The sequence below is a fragment of the Aureobasidium namibiae genome (assembly GCF_000721765.1).
Source record: "Aureobasidium namibiae CBS 147.97 unplaced genomic scaffold scaffold_3, whole genome shotgun sequence".
Taxonomy (NCBI): Eukaryota; Fungi; Ascomycota; class Dothideomycetes; order Dothideales; family Saccotheciaceae; genus Aureobasidium; species Aureobasidium namibiae.
This window is the reverse complement of record NW_013581206.1, coordinates 285,373-301,557: the sequence shown is the minus strand read 5'-3', so window position 1 is coordinate 301,557 and position 16,185 is coordinate 285,373. Positions and strand designations below refer to the sequence as shown.

The 16,185-nt window shown below is 52.6% G+C and overlaps 5 protein-coding genes across 5 annotated transcripts; 3 read left to right on the top strand and 2 right to left on the bottom strand.

Annotated features, from left to right (window-relative positions):
* Positions 1-160: 160 nt before the first annotated feature.
* M436DRAFT_39795 (translation initiation factor eIF3 subunit) lies at positions 161-995 on the bottom strand (the record flags this gene model as incomplete). Its single annotated transcript, XM_013574615.1, has 2 exons — positions 161-850; positions 906-995. Coding segments are annotated over 2 exons (780 nt in total), but the record flags the coding sequence as incomplete, so codon positions are not given.
* Positions 996-1,608: 613 nt separating this feature from the next.
* On the top strand, positions 1,609-6,869 carry M436DRAFT_79130 (clathrin heavy chain; the record flags this gene model as incomplete). Its single annotated transcript, XM_013575007.1, has 5 exons — positions 1,609-1,647; positions 1,698-1,718; positions 1,775-1,801; positions 1,853-5,856; positions 5,927-6,869. The coding sequence occupies 5 exons, from the start codon at positions 1,609-1,611 to the stop codon at positions 6,867-6,869; spliced, it is 5,034 nt and encodes a 1,677-aa protein (XP_013430461.1).
* An 897-nt stretch (positions 6,870-7,766) lies between these two features.
* M436DRAFT_40024 (uncharacterized protein) lies at positions 7,767-8,974 on the top strand (the record flags this gene model as incomplete). The annotated part of the gene is made up of 2 exons (XM_013574659.1): positions 7,767-8,567; positions 8,624-8,974. 2 exons carry the CDS (start codon positions 7,767-7,769, stop codon positions 8,972-8,974), a joined length of 1,152 nt encoding a protein of 383 aa, XP_013430113.1.
* A 2,963-nt stretch (positions 8,975-11,937) lies between these two features.
* M436DRAFT_40649 (eukaryotic translation initiation factor 2 gamma subunit) lies at positions 11,938-13,570 on the bottom strand (the record flags this gene model as incomplete). The annotated part of the gene is made up of 3 exons (XM_013574761.1): positions 11,938-11,983; positions 12,033-13,004; positions 13,056-13,570. 3 exons carry the CDS (start codon positions 13,568-13,570, stop codon positions 11,938-11,940), a joined length of 1,533 nt encoding a protein of 510 aa, XP_013430215.1.
* Positions 13,571-14,229: 659 nt separating this feature from the next.
* M436DRAFT_61159 (cytochrome C1) lies at positions 14,230-15,156 on the top strand (the record flags this gene model as incomplete). The annotated part of the gene is made up of 3 exons (XM_013574814.1): positions 14,230-14,249; positions 14,311-14,973; positions 15,033-15,156. 3 exons carry the CDS (start codon positions 14,230-14,232, stop codon positions 15,154-15,156), a joined length of 807 nt encoding a protein of 268 aa, XP_013430268.1.
* Positions 15,157-16,185: the final 1,029 nt, after the last annotated feature.

Below are 16,185 nucleotides of genomic sequence, written 5' to 3'. Positions count from 1 at the left end.
TACGCCTTGTGCAAATGCTTCCTGTACTCTCTATCCATTATCCACAAAGAAAATCCGGTGCCTGGAAAATCGAACTTGGCTCAGTCTTCGGTCATCGTTTACATGAAATCATCACTGTCAGTGGTTAGCAGTCAGTCATATTGAACGGGACCAGATCAACTTACTCATCGAGACCATCATCGTAGGCGGTCGTGTCAGTCTCAAGGTTTCTGGCACCTGCAAGAGTGGTCTTGGTCTTCTGAGCCTTGGACTTCTTGCCTCCCTTTGCTGCTTCCTTCTCTTCCCTCATCTTCTCGTTGGAGAGGGTGGTCAAGCCACTGGCAATCTTCTTGATCTGGTCGCTGGGGAGTTCCTTGACAATGTCCTTGGCAAACTCCTGCATGAAAATGGTGTACTGAGCCTTCTTGACGTTTGATACCAGGAGAGGAGCGAGGATCTCACGGAGCTGGGCGAACTGGTCCTTGGTGGTGGGGTTGAACAGAGGCATGGCCGAGAGGTCGATGGCGTTACCGGGCTGGTCCGCGTCGGCGACAGTGATGGCCTTGGGGTTGCTGCGAGTGGCAGGGACACCGATACCGCCGAAGAGGTCCTCGGCGTGCTTAAGGTCGGATTCCTTTTGCTCTCTGCGCAGTCTAGCCCTACGCTCGGACTCGTCTTCGTCGTCGCTCTCAAAGTCAAGACCTTCCATTCTCTTGCGCATGTTCTCTTGCCTTCTCTCCTCTATTCTCTGAGACTTTGACTTGTGGTTCTTCTTTGCCTCCTCTTCGGCCTTGGCCTTTGCTTCTGCGGCCTTCTTTGCCTTTTCTCTCTCGACTTCCGAGTCCTCAGCGGCATCCCAGGAATCAAGGACCTGTGCGGGGTGTTAGTGAGCGTTGGGCAGCAAGAGATTCTGAAGTCGCACTCACGTCGCCGTCCTCCTCCTCGTCGTCAAACTTGCCGCGACGGGCGACGATTTGGGGAGAGCTAGGGGATGAGCCACTGGACTCTTCATCGTCTAGACATTTGAGTCAGTATTGTTGTACATGGGCCGATCGGCACGCGCGCATGGTGGGGGGTAACAACATACCCCAGTTTCCTGCCATGATTGCGGTTGGTAAAAGTGTGAGGATGCGACGGAGAATATGTGCTTATAAAGGACGAAGCGGTGTCGTGGTCGCGAGCAGAGGGGTGGGTAGATTGGTAGGATGACGGGTTTGGAGGGGCGCCCAGTGATTGTTCTCAGGCGGGAAAAAAAGAAGATTGATGCACTTCGCTCATTGCGGCGCCAAGACTCCGGGGATCGATCGCAATACGTCGACAACAGCAAGTGCAGGCAGGCACGAGCCAGCCCGGCCCAGCTTGGATGCGCCAGAGCCCCGGCCAGCAAGCAACGCCAGCAATCAACATCACCACCTACTTAATACCACGCCCGACCTTGCCGCTTCACTCTCTCTCTCTCGCCGCAACTGTTTTTCTTGCTTGACGTCTTGACGACTTTCCTTGCATCGACAGTGAACGCCTTCCTTCACCACCCGCACTCGCAGGGCCGCCATTGCCCCAAGGCTCCACGTTCCAACGCAAGCTCCTGATCCCGCTCCCGGATGAGGTAGCCGCCTACACATCACCACCATGGCCGCTCTACCTATCAAGTTCACCGAGCTGATTCAGGTATGTACTCTGCTTGTGTCCAATTGGCCTTCACTGACAAGTCTTGACAGCTCACGGCGCTCAACATTGACGTTCGTCCACTCCCGGCACCCCGACTCGAGAAACACCGCTGACCTCAATACTCTAGCCCAAGTCATTTGGTTTCAACTCCTGTGTAAGACACTCACTTCGAGTCCTCTCAGACAATCGCTGACGCCTGCTGCAGACATTAGAATCAGATCGCTATGTCTGCGTTTGCGACACTGCTTCGGGCGAGGTTGTTATTGTCGACCTCAAGAACAACAACAGTGTCGTCCGCCGCCCTATCAAGGCCGACAATGCAATCATGCACTGGTCCAGGGACATCATCGCCCTGCGTGCTCAGCAGCGCACCCTACAAATCTTCGACCTGGGCGCAAAGGCCAAGCTCAAGTCGACCACCATGAACGAGGACGTCGTCTTCTGGAAGTGGTACAGCGACAAGAGCTTGGGTATGGTCACAGAGACTAGCGTCTACCATTGGGATATCTTTGACCCCAGCCAGACCGCCCCTGTAAAAATGTTCGACCGCAACTCTAACCTTGGTTCTCAGATCATCAACTACAGAGTCAGCCATGACGAGAAGTGGATGGTTGTTGTCTCGATCTCGTCGGCACAAGGTCGCGTCGTCGGGAACATGCAACTCTACTCTCGCGACCGTGGCATCTCGCAGGCAATCGAGGGTCACGCTGCTGCTTTCGGTACCATTCGCTTGGAGGGCGCACCTGCCGACACAAAGGTCTTCACTTTCTGCAATCGCACTGCCTCAGGCGCCAAGCTCCACGTCGTCGAGATCGACCACCAGCAAGGCAACCCCGTCTTCCCCAAGAGAGCCGTCGACGTCTACTTTCCGCAAGAAGCCGCCAACGACTTCCCTGTCTCGATGCAGGTTTCGGAGAAGTACAAGGTCATTTATTTGGTGACCAAGTACGGTTTCATCCACCTGTACGACTTGGAGACTGGTACCGTCATTTTCATGAACCGCATCTCGAGTGAGACTGTCTTCACCACCTGCCCCGACAGCGAGTCTTCTGGTATTGTCGGAATCAACCGCAAGGGTCAGGTCCTGTCCGTTAGCCTTGACGAGAACACCGTTATTCCTTACCTGCTGCAGAACCCCGAGAACTCCGAGCTTGCTTACAAGCTGGCTTCGCGCGGTGGCCTGCCCGGTGCCGACCAGCTCTACCAACAGCGTTTCGAACACCTCCTGAACTCTGGTCAATACGCCGACGCCGCAAAGACCGCCGCCAACTCTCCCAATGGCTTCCTCCGCACACCTCAGACTATCGAGCGCTTCAAGGCTCTGCAAGCTCAGCCCGGACAACTTTCTGTCATTCTCCAATACTTCGGTATGCTGCTCGACAAGGGCAAGCTCAACCAGCACGAAACCATGGAATTGGCCAGACCTGTTCTGCAACAAAACCGCAAGCACCTTCTCGAGAAGTGGATGAGCGAGGGCAAGCTTGGTTGTTCTGAGGCACTAGGTGATATCGTTCGTCTGCACGACTTGAACTTGGCCATGCAGATCTACAAGGAGGCCGGCAACCCTCAAAAGGTCATTGCCGCCATGGCTGAGTCGGGCAACTTTGACCAGATCCTCTCATACTCCAAGGAGACTGGCTACACACCTGATTTCAACGGTCTTCTTCAGCACATCGTCAGAGTCAACCCCGAGAAGGGGGCTGAGTTCGCCACTGCTCTGGCCAAGGAGGACGCCAACCTCATCGATACCTCTCGTGTCCTCGATGTCTTCATGGCTCAGGGCATGATCCAGCAAGCTACTGCATTCGGTCTTGACGTCCTTTCGGCTAACAGAGAAGAGGACGGTCCTCTCCAGACTCGCCTGATTGAGATGAACTTGATGAACGCTCCTCAGGTTGCTGATGCCATCCTTGGTAATGAGATGTTCACCCACTATGATCGCTCTCGCATTGCCACCCTTTGCGAGCAGGCTGGCCTGTACACTAGAGCTCTGGAACACTACGAGGATCCTGCTGCTATCAAGCGCGTCATTGTCCAGTCTGACAAGATCCCTGAGGAGTTCTTGGTCAACTTCTTTGGCAAGCTCACTCTTGAGCTGTCTATGGAGTGCATGGATGAGATGCTGAAGGTCAACATCCGTCAAAACCTCGCCGCTGTCATCAACATCTCCAAGAAGTACTCTGACTTGTTTGGACCTCACCGCATCATTGCTCTGCTTGAGAAGTACAGAACTGCCGAGGGTCTCTACTACTACCTTGGTGGTATTGTCAACTTGAGCGAGGACGAGGAAGTCACCTTCAAGTACATTGAAGCTGCTACCACTATGGGACAGATTCAAGAGGTCGAGCGCGTCTGCAGAGAGTCTAACCACTACAATGCAACCAAGGTCAGAGACTTCCTGAAGGAGGCCAAGCTCACTGAGCAGCTCCCCTTGATCATCGTCTGCGATCGTTTCAATTTCGTTCACGACCTTGTCTTGTACCTTTACAAGAACCAGCACTTCAAGTCTATTGAGGTTTACGTCCAGCGTGTCAACCCTGGCAGAACTCCTGGAGTTGTTGGCGGTCTGCTGGATGTTGACTGCGACGAGAACATCATCAAGAACCTTTTGAGCTCTGTCGACTCGACTGTCATCCCTATTGATGAGCTTGTCTCGGAAGTCGAGTCCAGAAACCGCCTGAAGCTCTTGCTGCCTTTCTTGGAGGCAACTCTCCAGGCTGGCAACCAACAGCAAGCTGTTTACAACGCTCTTGCCAAGATCTACATCGACAGCAACAACGATCCCGAGAAGTTCCTCAAGGAGAACGACATGTACGACACCTTGACCGTCGGTAAATACTGCGAGAAGCGTGACCCCAACCTCGCATACATTGCCTACCGCAAGGGCCAGAACGATCTCGAGCTTATTGAGATCACCAACGACAATGCCATGTTCAGAGCCCAGGCTCGTTACCTGCTTGAGCGTGAGGATCTCGAGATCTGGAACTACGTTCTTAGCTCCAACAACATCCACCGCCGCAACCTCGTCGACCAGATCATCGCTACCGCTGTCCCCGAGTCGCAGGATCCTGAGCGTGTCTCGATCGCCGTCAAGGCCTTCATCGATGCCGACATGCCTACTGAGCTGATCGAGCTGCTTGAGAAGATTATTCTGGAGCCTTCCGCTTTCAGTGACAACGCTAACCTCCAGAACTTGCTTATGCTCACTGCCTGCAAGTCCGACCGTGGTCGTGTTGGCAACTACATCCAGACTCTTTCCGAGTACAGCCCCGAAGACATTGCCAACCAATGTATCGAGGTCGGCATGTACGAGGAGGCATTCGAGATCTATAAGAAGCACAACAACCATGCTGCTGCCACTGAGGTTCTTGTTGACCACATCGTCTCGATTGATCGTGCAGCCGAGTGGGCAGACCAGGTTGACACCCCTGAGGTCTGGAGCAAGGTTGCCAAGGCACAGCTTGATGGTCTCCGTATCAGCGATTCCGTCGAGTCTTATGTTCGCGCTCAGGATCCCTCCAACTTCAACGAGGTCATCGAGATTGCTACTCATGCTGGCAAGGATGAGGACCTTATCAAGTACCTGCGTATGGCACGCAAGACCCTGCGTGAAACCCCCATCGACACTGCTCTTGCCTTCTGCTTCGCCCGTACCAACCAACTCAACGAGTTGGAGGACTTCCTCCGCACATCCAACGTTGCCGACATCGAGGCTTCAGGTGACAAAGCCTACGAGGAGGGCTTCCACGAGGCTGCCAAGATCTTCTTCACTAGCATCTCCAACTGGGCTAAGCTTGCCACTACTCTTGTTCACCTCGAAGACTACCAAGCTGCTGTTGAGTGTGCTCGCAAGGCCAACAGCGTCAAGGTCTGGAAGCAGGTCAACGAGGCCTGTGTTGCTAAGAAGGAGTTCCGTCTTGCCCAGATTTGTGGTCTCAACTTGATCGTCCACGCCGAAGAGCTCCAAGACCTTGTCAAGCAATACGAGTACAACGGCTACTTCGATGAGCTCATCTCGCTTTTGGAGGCTGGTCTCGGTCTCGAGCGTGCTCACATGGGTATGTTCACCGAGTTGGGCATTGCCCTCTCCAAGTACCACCCTGAGCGGGTTATGGAGCACCTGCGTATCTTCTGGGGTCGTATCAACATCCCCAAGATGATTCGTGCTTGCGAGGAGGCTCACCTGTGGCCCGAGCTTGTCTTCCTTTAGTAAGTTGCAACTTTGTTTTCCTACACTCAGGCCCCCTTACCACCACGTTTATACTAACGATTCCAAAAGTGTTCACTACGACGAGTATGATAACGCTGCTCTCGCTATGATGGAGCGTGCTGCCGATGCCTGGGAGCACCACTCCTTCAAGGACACTGTCGTTAAGGTTGCCAACTTGGAAATTTACTACAAGGCCCTGAACTTCTACCTGCAAGAGCAACCCTCGCTTCTCACCGACCTCCTCCAGGCTTTGACTCCCCGCATCGACGTCAACCGCGTTGTGCGCATGTTCGAGAAGTCTGACAACATCCCCCTGATCAAGCCTTTCCTTCTCAACGTGCAGACCCAGAACAAGCGCGCTGTTAACGATGCCATTAACGACCTGCTCATTGAGGAAGAGGATTACAAGACTCTTCGTGATTCAGTCGAGAACTACGACAACTACGAGGCAGTTGCCCTCGCCCAGCGTCTTGAGAAGCACGATTTGGTCTTCTTCAGACAGATTGCCGCCAACATCTACCGCAAGACCAAGAGATGGGACAAATCGATTGCCCTTTCAAAGCAAGACAAGCTCTTCAAGGATGCCATCGAGACTGCCGCCATGTCAGGCAAGGGCGAGGTTGTTGAGGAGCTTCTTCGCTACTTTGTCGATATTGGCAGCCGCGAGTGCTTCGTTGGTATGCTCTATGCTTGCTACGACCTCATTCCTCTACACGTTGTTATGGAGCTCTCATGGCGCCACGGTCTGAACGACTTCACCATGCCCTTCATGATCAACTACATGTCACAGCAGGCCATGGCTATTGACCAGCTCAAGAAGGACAACGAGGAGCGCAAGTCGAAGGAGGTGACTCAAAAGACCGAGACTGACAACACACCCATTCTCGGAGGATCGCGACTGATGCTGACTCAGGGCCCGGTTGCAAGCGCGCCGAGTCCGGCGCCTTACTCCAACGGCGTGATGGCACAGCCTACTGGATTCCAACCCACAGGATTCGGCGGGTTCAGATGATTGACTTGAGGAGAAATAATATAGAAGCGGGGAGGAGACAATGGATGGGGTGCATATATGCAGGGCAGCGGCATGTCAATGTGGCCCCCCAGCGCATTGTTGAGGATGAGGGGCGTGCTTGTAGACATGTTACGGGATGCCAGGAAGCGCTTTCTTGCAGACATGTCACAAACAAAAGGTAGTTATGGAGAGGCGTTGTTACATGTACTCTTAGTTCAAGCCGAATGAAATGCTTTGGATTGTTCATATTTCGTCCGAATGTGGTGAGTGTTGCGAGTATGAGGTCAATCCTCTGCGTATTACCGTATGCTAAAGTTTGTCACTCACATCTCACTCCCGGTCTCTCACGCTGACTAAGATAGGCTATAATGGTGCTATAGAAATGCACAGTGACTTCGAAAGTATGAATCAGCCCACAGAGAGACGATGGTCCAAGGGCTCTCCTTGGAAGACCCCTGTTCACCGAGAGTATTGTGCATTTCTATAGCTGCGTGTGTGACATAGATGTGCGGGTGGGGAGAACGAGCTTCGGCGATGGGCGGGGGGCACAGGCCATTGGGTGATCGCTTTCACATGCCAATGATCAGAGCGCACGAGCACGAGCACGAGCACAGCTGAATCAATTGCCAGCCAGCATCATCGGCCCACAGTTCCACATTCGTTGTTTGCTTCCTGCTCTCTCTTGTCTACTTGTATCTCGCTCTTTCCCTTGCGATTCCGACTACCATTGATTGTCCCTTTTCGTTTTCTGCAGTCGTCTAACGCGCACGTCATCTTGAATATTTTCTCGAAGCACTGAACAATATCTACACAAACAGCACGTGCATATCTGCAAGCAAGCATCCGGTCATCACCTCTGTCAGCACACGAAACCTGCCCCTCTCAAAGAGCAACAAGATGGCCGATCAATCACCTCCTCTGCTGCGACCCCGTCCTCGCCGTCCCTTTGAACTCACACCCATGTCATCCACAGCCGGCAACTCGTCCGACGGCCACGAAACTCCTGACCCCCAATCTCCCAGCGCCGCTGAAGAGTCAGGCCTCCCCCCATCTCGCACACGCTCCTTCCTCAACCTGACCACGTCCACTCTGTTTGGCATCTACTCGCCCGCTGGCTATGCACCCGACCGCGACGAAACGCCCTGGGGTGCCGGCGCTCAAACACCCATCGACAGCAAAGGCCTGAACATCGCTGATATCGACGGCAATGTCGACGATGCCCTGATGCTCAGAAGCAAAAAAAGACGAGGCAGTATGCTTGAGGCATCCACAAAGCGTTTGCAGCAAAAGCAACGCCAAAAGAAAAAGACATTCGGCAATTCAGTGGTGCCTTTTGTGGGCAAGACTTTCGTGCTGGGGGCAGCGGGTGTTGCGTATGGCCAGTTGATTGCGAGATTGCATGACCAGCAGAGTATTGTGCCCGTGCAGGTCGAGGGCATGCCTGCGGATTCGTGGGCGTATATTGCGTATTGGTGTTTCAGCGGTGTTGCGTTGGGGCTTGCGTTGCCATGGGTGGACTCGATTTGGATGAGTGATGGGAGTGGTGAGAGCGAGGCCGAGAGGGAGTACAGGACTTCTGGATCTGGCTCTTCGCGTCGCAGTGGAACTGATACGCATAGTCGTAGTCAGAGCTGGACGCCTGGGTGGAATGAGGTGGTGAGGTTTATTGGTGCTGCTGTGGGCATTGTTTTTGCTATTGTAAGTTTTGATCCCCCCTCCTCCCTTGTTGGTGTCACATCGCTGACACATCATAGCGTCGTCTTCCCTGGCAATCACCCCTCCAACTCAGCCTCACCCTCGCCCTCGCCAACCCAGCCATCTGGTACCTCCTCGACCGCACCGGCCCGTGCTTCATTCTGGCCACCACTGTTGCTCTGACCGGCACTGGACTTCTTCTGTCTATCAACCCTGACTTGATACCTTCTCCCCACCCTGCCAACATTCAGTCGTTCTCGAATGTTGCTAATGCTACGGTTAATGCGGGCAGAGGACATGATCTTGTGCTTGGTGCTTTCACGCTCGAGTCTGTGGGCGTCGCTACTTGGATCGCTAGTGTTTTGTTTGTCAGTGCTGTTGCGTTTGGAAACATTGGACGTAGGCTGTAAGGCCCATCGACGTCTTATGGCAAGAATCGGCGAATTTGAAATAGTAGGATCTCTGCGCAGCATGTTCTGGCGCCATCTGCTGTTTTCCTGACAAGATAGCTTCTTTGCATTGTAATGGAGTTTCGAGCTACGGGCCTGCTTTGACATTCAGTCTCTTGTGCAAAATTTTTATTGTTTCTATGCACCTTTTTTTTTTTCTTCTTTCGACTTGCCGAAGTCGTACGAGTATCTCAGGAAATTTTGATTCGAGATTGGAAAAACATTGGAGGGTATGACCCTGCTCTTTTAATTCTTGACGGATATAATTTTCTCCCAAGGAAATTGAAATGTCTATACTACTTTATCTCATAGTGTGGGATGCTAGAATGTGAGAGAGAATAGGATACGGTGCTTAGCATGGTTATCACGCGAAGGAATTTGGGTCTTTCCTTGGTGGAGTAGTCAATGCTGCAAACAAGGGGGTGTTTTTTTGATATCGTGAAATCTGAGACCAGCAAGCAAGAAGGGAAAAAAAAACATGGCAGGAGAGTTTGGTGATCTGTCGAAACGAAGACGACGAGTCAAATCACTGTAGTCTTTGGGATAGAAAGTTGTGCTGTTGGTGCAGCAGGTTTACTTACAGGTTCCATGTTGAAAAGACAATTTGTGGAATCGTCGATGATGAAAGTGGTGTACAAAGTTTTTCTGCTGAGGTGAGATTGATCTATGCATCTATTACTCTGCTTGCAAGGGTTGTGTGCAGTTACTGTCAAAGGATTACTATGTATGGAGACATGTGTTTTGCGGTTCGAAGAAGCTACAAGTCTTGTGCAGTGATTGGGCCAGCTAGCAGTACATTATCCATGTCTTTCGCACGAAGCCGTGCTGTAGAAGCTCGCATGAGTGCTGTAATCATGCCATATTTACTCCAACCAAGAGGGCGTCATCGTGTTATTCCTACGTAGCTGGCCCCCTGAACAAGTGTAGATTATTCCTGGATTCAACTCCTGTGTTGATGTGAAGGTATGGCACAGAGAGCGTCAGTTCTTGACACGTAAACAGCCCCAATCGTTGCGAGGATAGATGGTCGAATGTTAGGCCTACTTCTTGTACCACCAGCAGAAATAGTGTCCAGCCGTGTATTCTGATCCGACATCACCATCTCCCAGAGGCAGTGCCACCTCACGAATGAAACCATCGGGTGAAGCCGGTGTTCTACTATCAAGCTGCATGAGAATGCCGCTTATGTTTGGAAACCTTTTGAGACACTCTGCGACCCTTGCGCCATCTGAAACATCATAGCAATTGCCCACTGTGGTATGCAAGGATTGAACATCCTCGATGCAGCCAGAGAGAGCCAGTGTACGTGCACAGTCAGAAAGTTTCTCCAACAATATCTCAATGTGGACGGTCCTGAAGATGAGCTGACTGAAGATGTATCGTGTGGCGACTGAACGGCACCTCTTGCTGGTGAGGCTGAGATTGAAAAAAGTTTTCTGATGTTGGCCCTCATGAGACTCACTCGCTTCGATAGTATCGAAGATGTGATGGAGGAGTTCGGTAGGGAGATTTTCGAGTCGGGATGACATTCGGGGCTGTAGGAGGGGCAGTCTCGTGCGTATCATGGCCTGGAGAAGGAGCTAATGGTGGAAGAGTCCTGTTGCTGTGTATGCGTGGCTGGAGAAACGAACAAAACGGAGATGAAGCTGACAACAGCGTGAGAATGTGTAGTCTTTATGTGTAGTGACGGCGCGCAACTAGAGTCTCTTCCTTCGTAGGGCGAAGTAAAGGCAAAGAGAACTTGGATCTGAGTAGACGGTCCGGTAAAAGATCTGCAGACGCCCAAGGTTGCTAGAGAAGATTAGAGGATATTGGTCATACTAGGTCGGTAAAAGTTCAACTTACCGATGCAGGCGCTGTTACGTGAGGATGGAATGTGGGATAGACTTAGGCGCCCCGAGACGCGTCTATCAAGACGACGGATCGCGCTGCCTCGACAAGCGCCAGGGATGTGTTACTGTATCTGGGCTGACCACAAGAACAGCTCTTGTGAGATGGAGAGTGCTTTGGAAGAGAGGGGGTGAGAGGGATATACGAAGCAGAGAGGAGTAACGAAACACGCTGTGTCCTGGAAAATAGGAGAGACGATCGAGAAGGTACGTGTTGGATGTGAAAGCGCAACTCAAGAAGGAAAGTGCTACTCTCACATCGATAGAAAGCACGAGTATCGTCCACTGCGACTACAACGAAACAGCAGTCTCAAGAACCCACCAGTGAATAACGAACAAGCAGCTAGACACTTCCATGCAAAACAAACCACCTCACTCACCTACCCTGATATACTATGGGAGTTGCCCCTATCACATCCCACTTGTAAGACCAAAACGTGAGTTTGGCTGAGTGGGAGACCGCCTGCTTCTTCGAAGTCGGGATTAGGGGGCATTTGCCCCATAAAATTTTGTTTGCGAGTGGTAAAGAGTGAGGGTTCGATTCTTGATGGCGGAGGTTTCGGTTGGGTTATAATTCCTATGGGCTCGAGGGGGAGGAATATAAGGTTGAGTTAGTATGAGCAAGATTGATGCACCTCCTCTGGTATAGCTCTCTACTCGCATCATCAGTGCTGCATGGAGAGTTGGGCTTGAGTGTGCTGTCATAAAACTGTGTATTTTGGTTTGGTGTCATGCAATAGGGGGTGAGGATAGATCCGCGGATGGAAAAGATAAGAAAAAGAAACACACATCCCTTCTCAATCCTCAGCGCCATAGAACACCCCTGATCTAATGCCCCACAGACAAAGCATGCATTTGTTGCACAGAACACGCTTCACACACATAGAAAAGCGTGATGCGTTCATGCAAATCCAACTTTTGATCGTCCCCGACATGTCAAATCCTCTACGTGTCATCCCCACAAGATCTAAATCGTTGACCTCATTTATGCGGGTATCGGTGTAAGTCGTTGGCGATATATCAACCAGTCGTTGTTCACTCGATGGTGGGTTCGAGAGTAGAACCGGCAAGGATGGTAGCCCTATTTCGTGTTAGCAAATGTTTCACAATTTCGAGTGTATTCAACTTACCATCCAATAAGACGCCAATGCTTCTCGATTCTGCGGGAAAGGGCGACCTTCTCGCCAATCTCGGTACAGGCAGGGCTGGTGAGTTGAAGTCTGGCGGCATCGGCCTTGACGGCGACAACCTTGGCACCAGTGGCAGTGGAACCGATGTTGACCATGAGGACTTCGTTCTTTGCGAGCTTGGCGACCTTGGCCTGCTTGCCATCGGCGGTCTTGACACCGAGCAGACGACGGAGCAGGAAGTAGTTGACCTCGATCTCAGTGTAGATGGCGGGGAGCTGGCCACGGAGACCAAGGACGAAACCGACCAGACGATCGGCACGGCAGAGGGTGGGGTCGACACGGGTACCAACACCGATGAGACCACCGGGGACGGCGAACTTCAAGTCGTTGTTCTCGGCGAAGAGGGTGACAACTCTGGAGAAGATGGGCTTGCACTGAATCTTGCCCTGCTCGTCCTTACTGACAATACCGGGTCTGATTTCAATCTCGTCACCGAGCTTCAATACACCAGTCAAGATACTGCCACCAGCAACACCACCCTTCAAGTCCTCGATCTCAGCACCAGGCTTGTTGACATCGAAAGATCTGATAACAATCATGTGAGGAGCGGCGGAGAAGTCTCTTGGGGGAACGGGGATCTTGGAGACGAGGTACTCGTTGATGGCGTCAATGTTGAACTTCAGCTGGGCACTGATGGGGATGATAGGGCTGCCGTCGGCGACGGTACCACGGATGAACTTCAGGATAGACTCGTGGTGTTGGCCAGCGGCCTCCTCACGCATAAGATCGACCTTGTTTTGGAGAATGATGATGTGGTTCAGCTTCATGATCTCAATGGCGGCCAAATGCTCAGAGGTTTGGGGTTGAGGGCAGGTTTCGTTTCCGGCAATGAGGAGAAGGGCGGCGTCCATGACGGCGGCGCCAGACAACATGGTGCTCATGAGAATGTCGTGACCGGGGCAGTCGACGAAGCTAGAGGGCCGTCAGATACAGCTGGTGGAAGTCACAGATGCAGTAACTCACGAAACGTGTCTGAGCAGACGGTATGTACCGGCGCATCCATCTCTCTCACATGGAGGGTCAACCTCCTTGTCACTCTTGTAACTCCTGTAGCAGGTGGGGCGCGGGCACTCTTCGTTGTCGCACTTGTAGACCTTTGCGTTTGCGTAACCGAGCTTGATGGTAATGTTTCTCTCCAACTCGTTCTTGAAACGGACAGTCTGGACACCGGAGATGGCCTTGACGACAGTTGACTTTCCGTGAGCGACGTGACCAATGGTACCGATATTGATGGTGGCCTGGCGCGAGATGATTTCGGGCGACAGAGGGTTCAGGGCCTTGACGTCGATGGTTGACGGGTCGGGCTGCTCGGCGATGAAGGGCTTCTGGACGGCAGGTGCAGGTGCCGACTTCTTCAAGGCCGACTTGGGCTTCTGCTCAGGAATATCGTCCTCCGACTCAGACTGGTCCTGCTGGGGGTTCAAGGTAGGCGAGGCGGGTGGTGAGTCGTCCTGGGGGTATTCGCCGTTCGAGGCCATGATTGCGGTGGTTGCGCGGTTGGACTCGGGGAGGTGGGTGTAGAGGGGTGCGCAAAGGCGTGCGAGGGCGAAATTGGCTATGAGTCTTTGCGGGCTCTTGCTGTGACGTGCAAATCCACCAATCTCTCAAATTCTGGGAGCACGACCGAGTGGCCACAAGTCTTGGTAGCTGCCTGTCCGAATTGGCCCGTCGCTACGCAGCTGCGAGATCTGGCTTGGGCCAATCAGACGCTGTGCGGGTCAGGTTGGTCAAGGCACTTCCCAAATCCTGTGCAGCGGCAACATCGACCTCAGTTGTTCGACAAGCACCTCCACCCACCCTCGACCCCCTCGCTCGACACTGTCAATCGCACACATGTTGGCCAGATCCAGCCTGCGATCCGCGCGCATTGCCGCCGCTGCTCGCAACACTGCAACCCGCCAGTCCACGGTACGCAACACCCACCCATACACGTCTACATCTACACCCGACCTCGACATCCGATTCGCCCATTGACCCATTCCCGACTAACCCTCAATCTCTCCAGCGCGCTGCTTCTTCCTCGTCCGGTGCCGAGTCATCCCAATGGGCCACCACCGCCACTGCCTCTGCTGCCACCGTCTTCGCCGCCGGTTCCGCCGCATGGTACTACTACCAGTTCGGTCGTGAGGCCCACGCCATGACCCCCCAAGAAGAGGGGTATGTCATCCATCGCCATCATACACTCCCGACCACCCAGCGCTGACCATTGGCTCTACAGTCTGCACGCCACCAAGTACCCTTGGGAGCACGAGAAGCTCTACAAGACCTTCGACCACCAGGCCCTCCGCAGAGGTTTCCAAGTCTACCAGGAGGTCTGCGCTTCCTGCCACTCTCTCCAGCGCATTGCCTACCGCAACCTTGTCGGTAACTTCATGACCGTCGACGAGGCCAAGGCTCTTGCCGAGGAGAACGAGTTCGACACCGAGCCCAACGATGAGGGTGAGATCGAGAAGCGTGCCGGAAAGCTCTCCGACTACCTCCCCAGCCCCTACAAGAACGATGAGGCCGCCCGTGCTGCCAACAACGGTGCCCTTCCTCCGGATCTTTCGCTCATGGTCAAGGCCCGTCACGGTGGCTGCAACTACATCTTCTCTCTTCTGACTGGTTACCCCGAGGAGCCCCCAGCTGGTGCCGTTGTCGCCGACGGTCTCAACTTCAACCCTTACTTCCCTGGTACCGGTATCGCCATGGCCCGTGTCCTCTACGACGGTCTCGTCGAGTACGATGACAAGACCCCCGCCACTACCTCGCAGATGGCTAAGGATGTTGTCGAGTTCCTGAACTGGACTGCTGAGCCCGAGATGGACGACCGCAAGAAGATGGGCTGGAAGGTTATGGCTGTTGCCGGTACTCTCTTCGCCCTCTCCGTCTGGGTCAAGAGGTGAGTCACGCCAAATACAACGATTGTGATTTTCGACAAATACTGACTCTGCGCTACAGATACAAGTGGACTGTCGTCAAGACCAGAAAGCTCGTGTACAACCCTCCCACCACCAAGGCCATCCGCAACCCCTCATCGCCCCGTACTGAGGTCCACACCGAGGGCCAAGGATTCCTCAAGTAAACGATTTCTTCGATAGGAATCCGGTAATTATATATTAGAGGGAAAAATCTAGGCGATGGTCTGGAAAGCTGATGGATGATCCGACAAAAAGGTCAGATGCCAGTTTCCAGACATTGGGGTTGCCCACAATTGAGAGGGAGAAAATCATCCGGTCCTGTACAGCATCTTTGCGTCCTAGAGTAGAACGCAAGGGTGGAGACCCCTCCTTTTTTCTATCTTCACGTTTTCTTTTTCTTTGTCGTCTGTACTATGAGCCCGGAAAATTCGATATGCTTGCATGTTTTCTACCTAGATTGCGTATCTCTACATCTTCACGACCTTGAGTTTCCAAGAAATGCGGCTCTTTGTAAACTTTGAATCTAATCATCATAGATTGCCACCAGCCTCAGGCATCGAGATATAAGCAAGTATTCAAGGAAGCCAATATCTGTTCATGATCAGATAGATATCAAGTATTCAATTCCTTTTGTCTACAATCATGATCTCGGAGTTCTAGACACTTGGGACAACTACCAGCATTTGGGCCGTACGACATGATTCTGCGAGTGCTGTTATAAGGGTGGTGAATTCGTTGCTGGATTGCAACTCTGTCATATGGCTCTGACACTCATGCCGATGCAAGAAAAGCACATCTCAGTAGCCATGTGAGACGATGCCGAGCTCGACTGAACTCTTGATATGAGTGTGGAGACAGTCACAGTGACACGTGTCGAGAGATGCATGCACAGCTCTCTGGACCAGTATGAACAACTCGAATAGTCAACAAGAGGTAATTTTCGTGATCATTGCCTTGGGTCTTGATACTCAGTCATTGTGTACCTTTTCAGCAGCATATATGTTGCATAAGCGATTGCCAATGGAGACAAGGGGCGAGCATGCATAGACTTACGGGTCAAACCCACAATTTCTCAAAAATGACCGTTCTCTGCACCTTCTTGATCAACATGACCTGTCACTTGTCTAAACCATGTCTCATGGTCTTGGACGATTGAGGGTCTGCACAGATTGTGCAAGCTCAAAGTGTTGCAT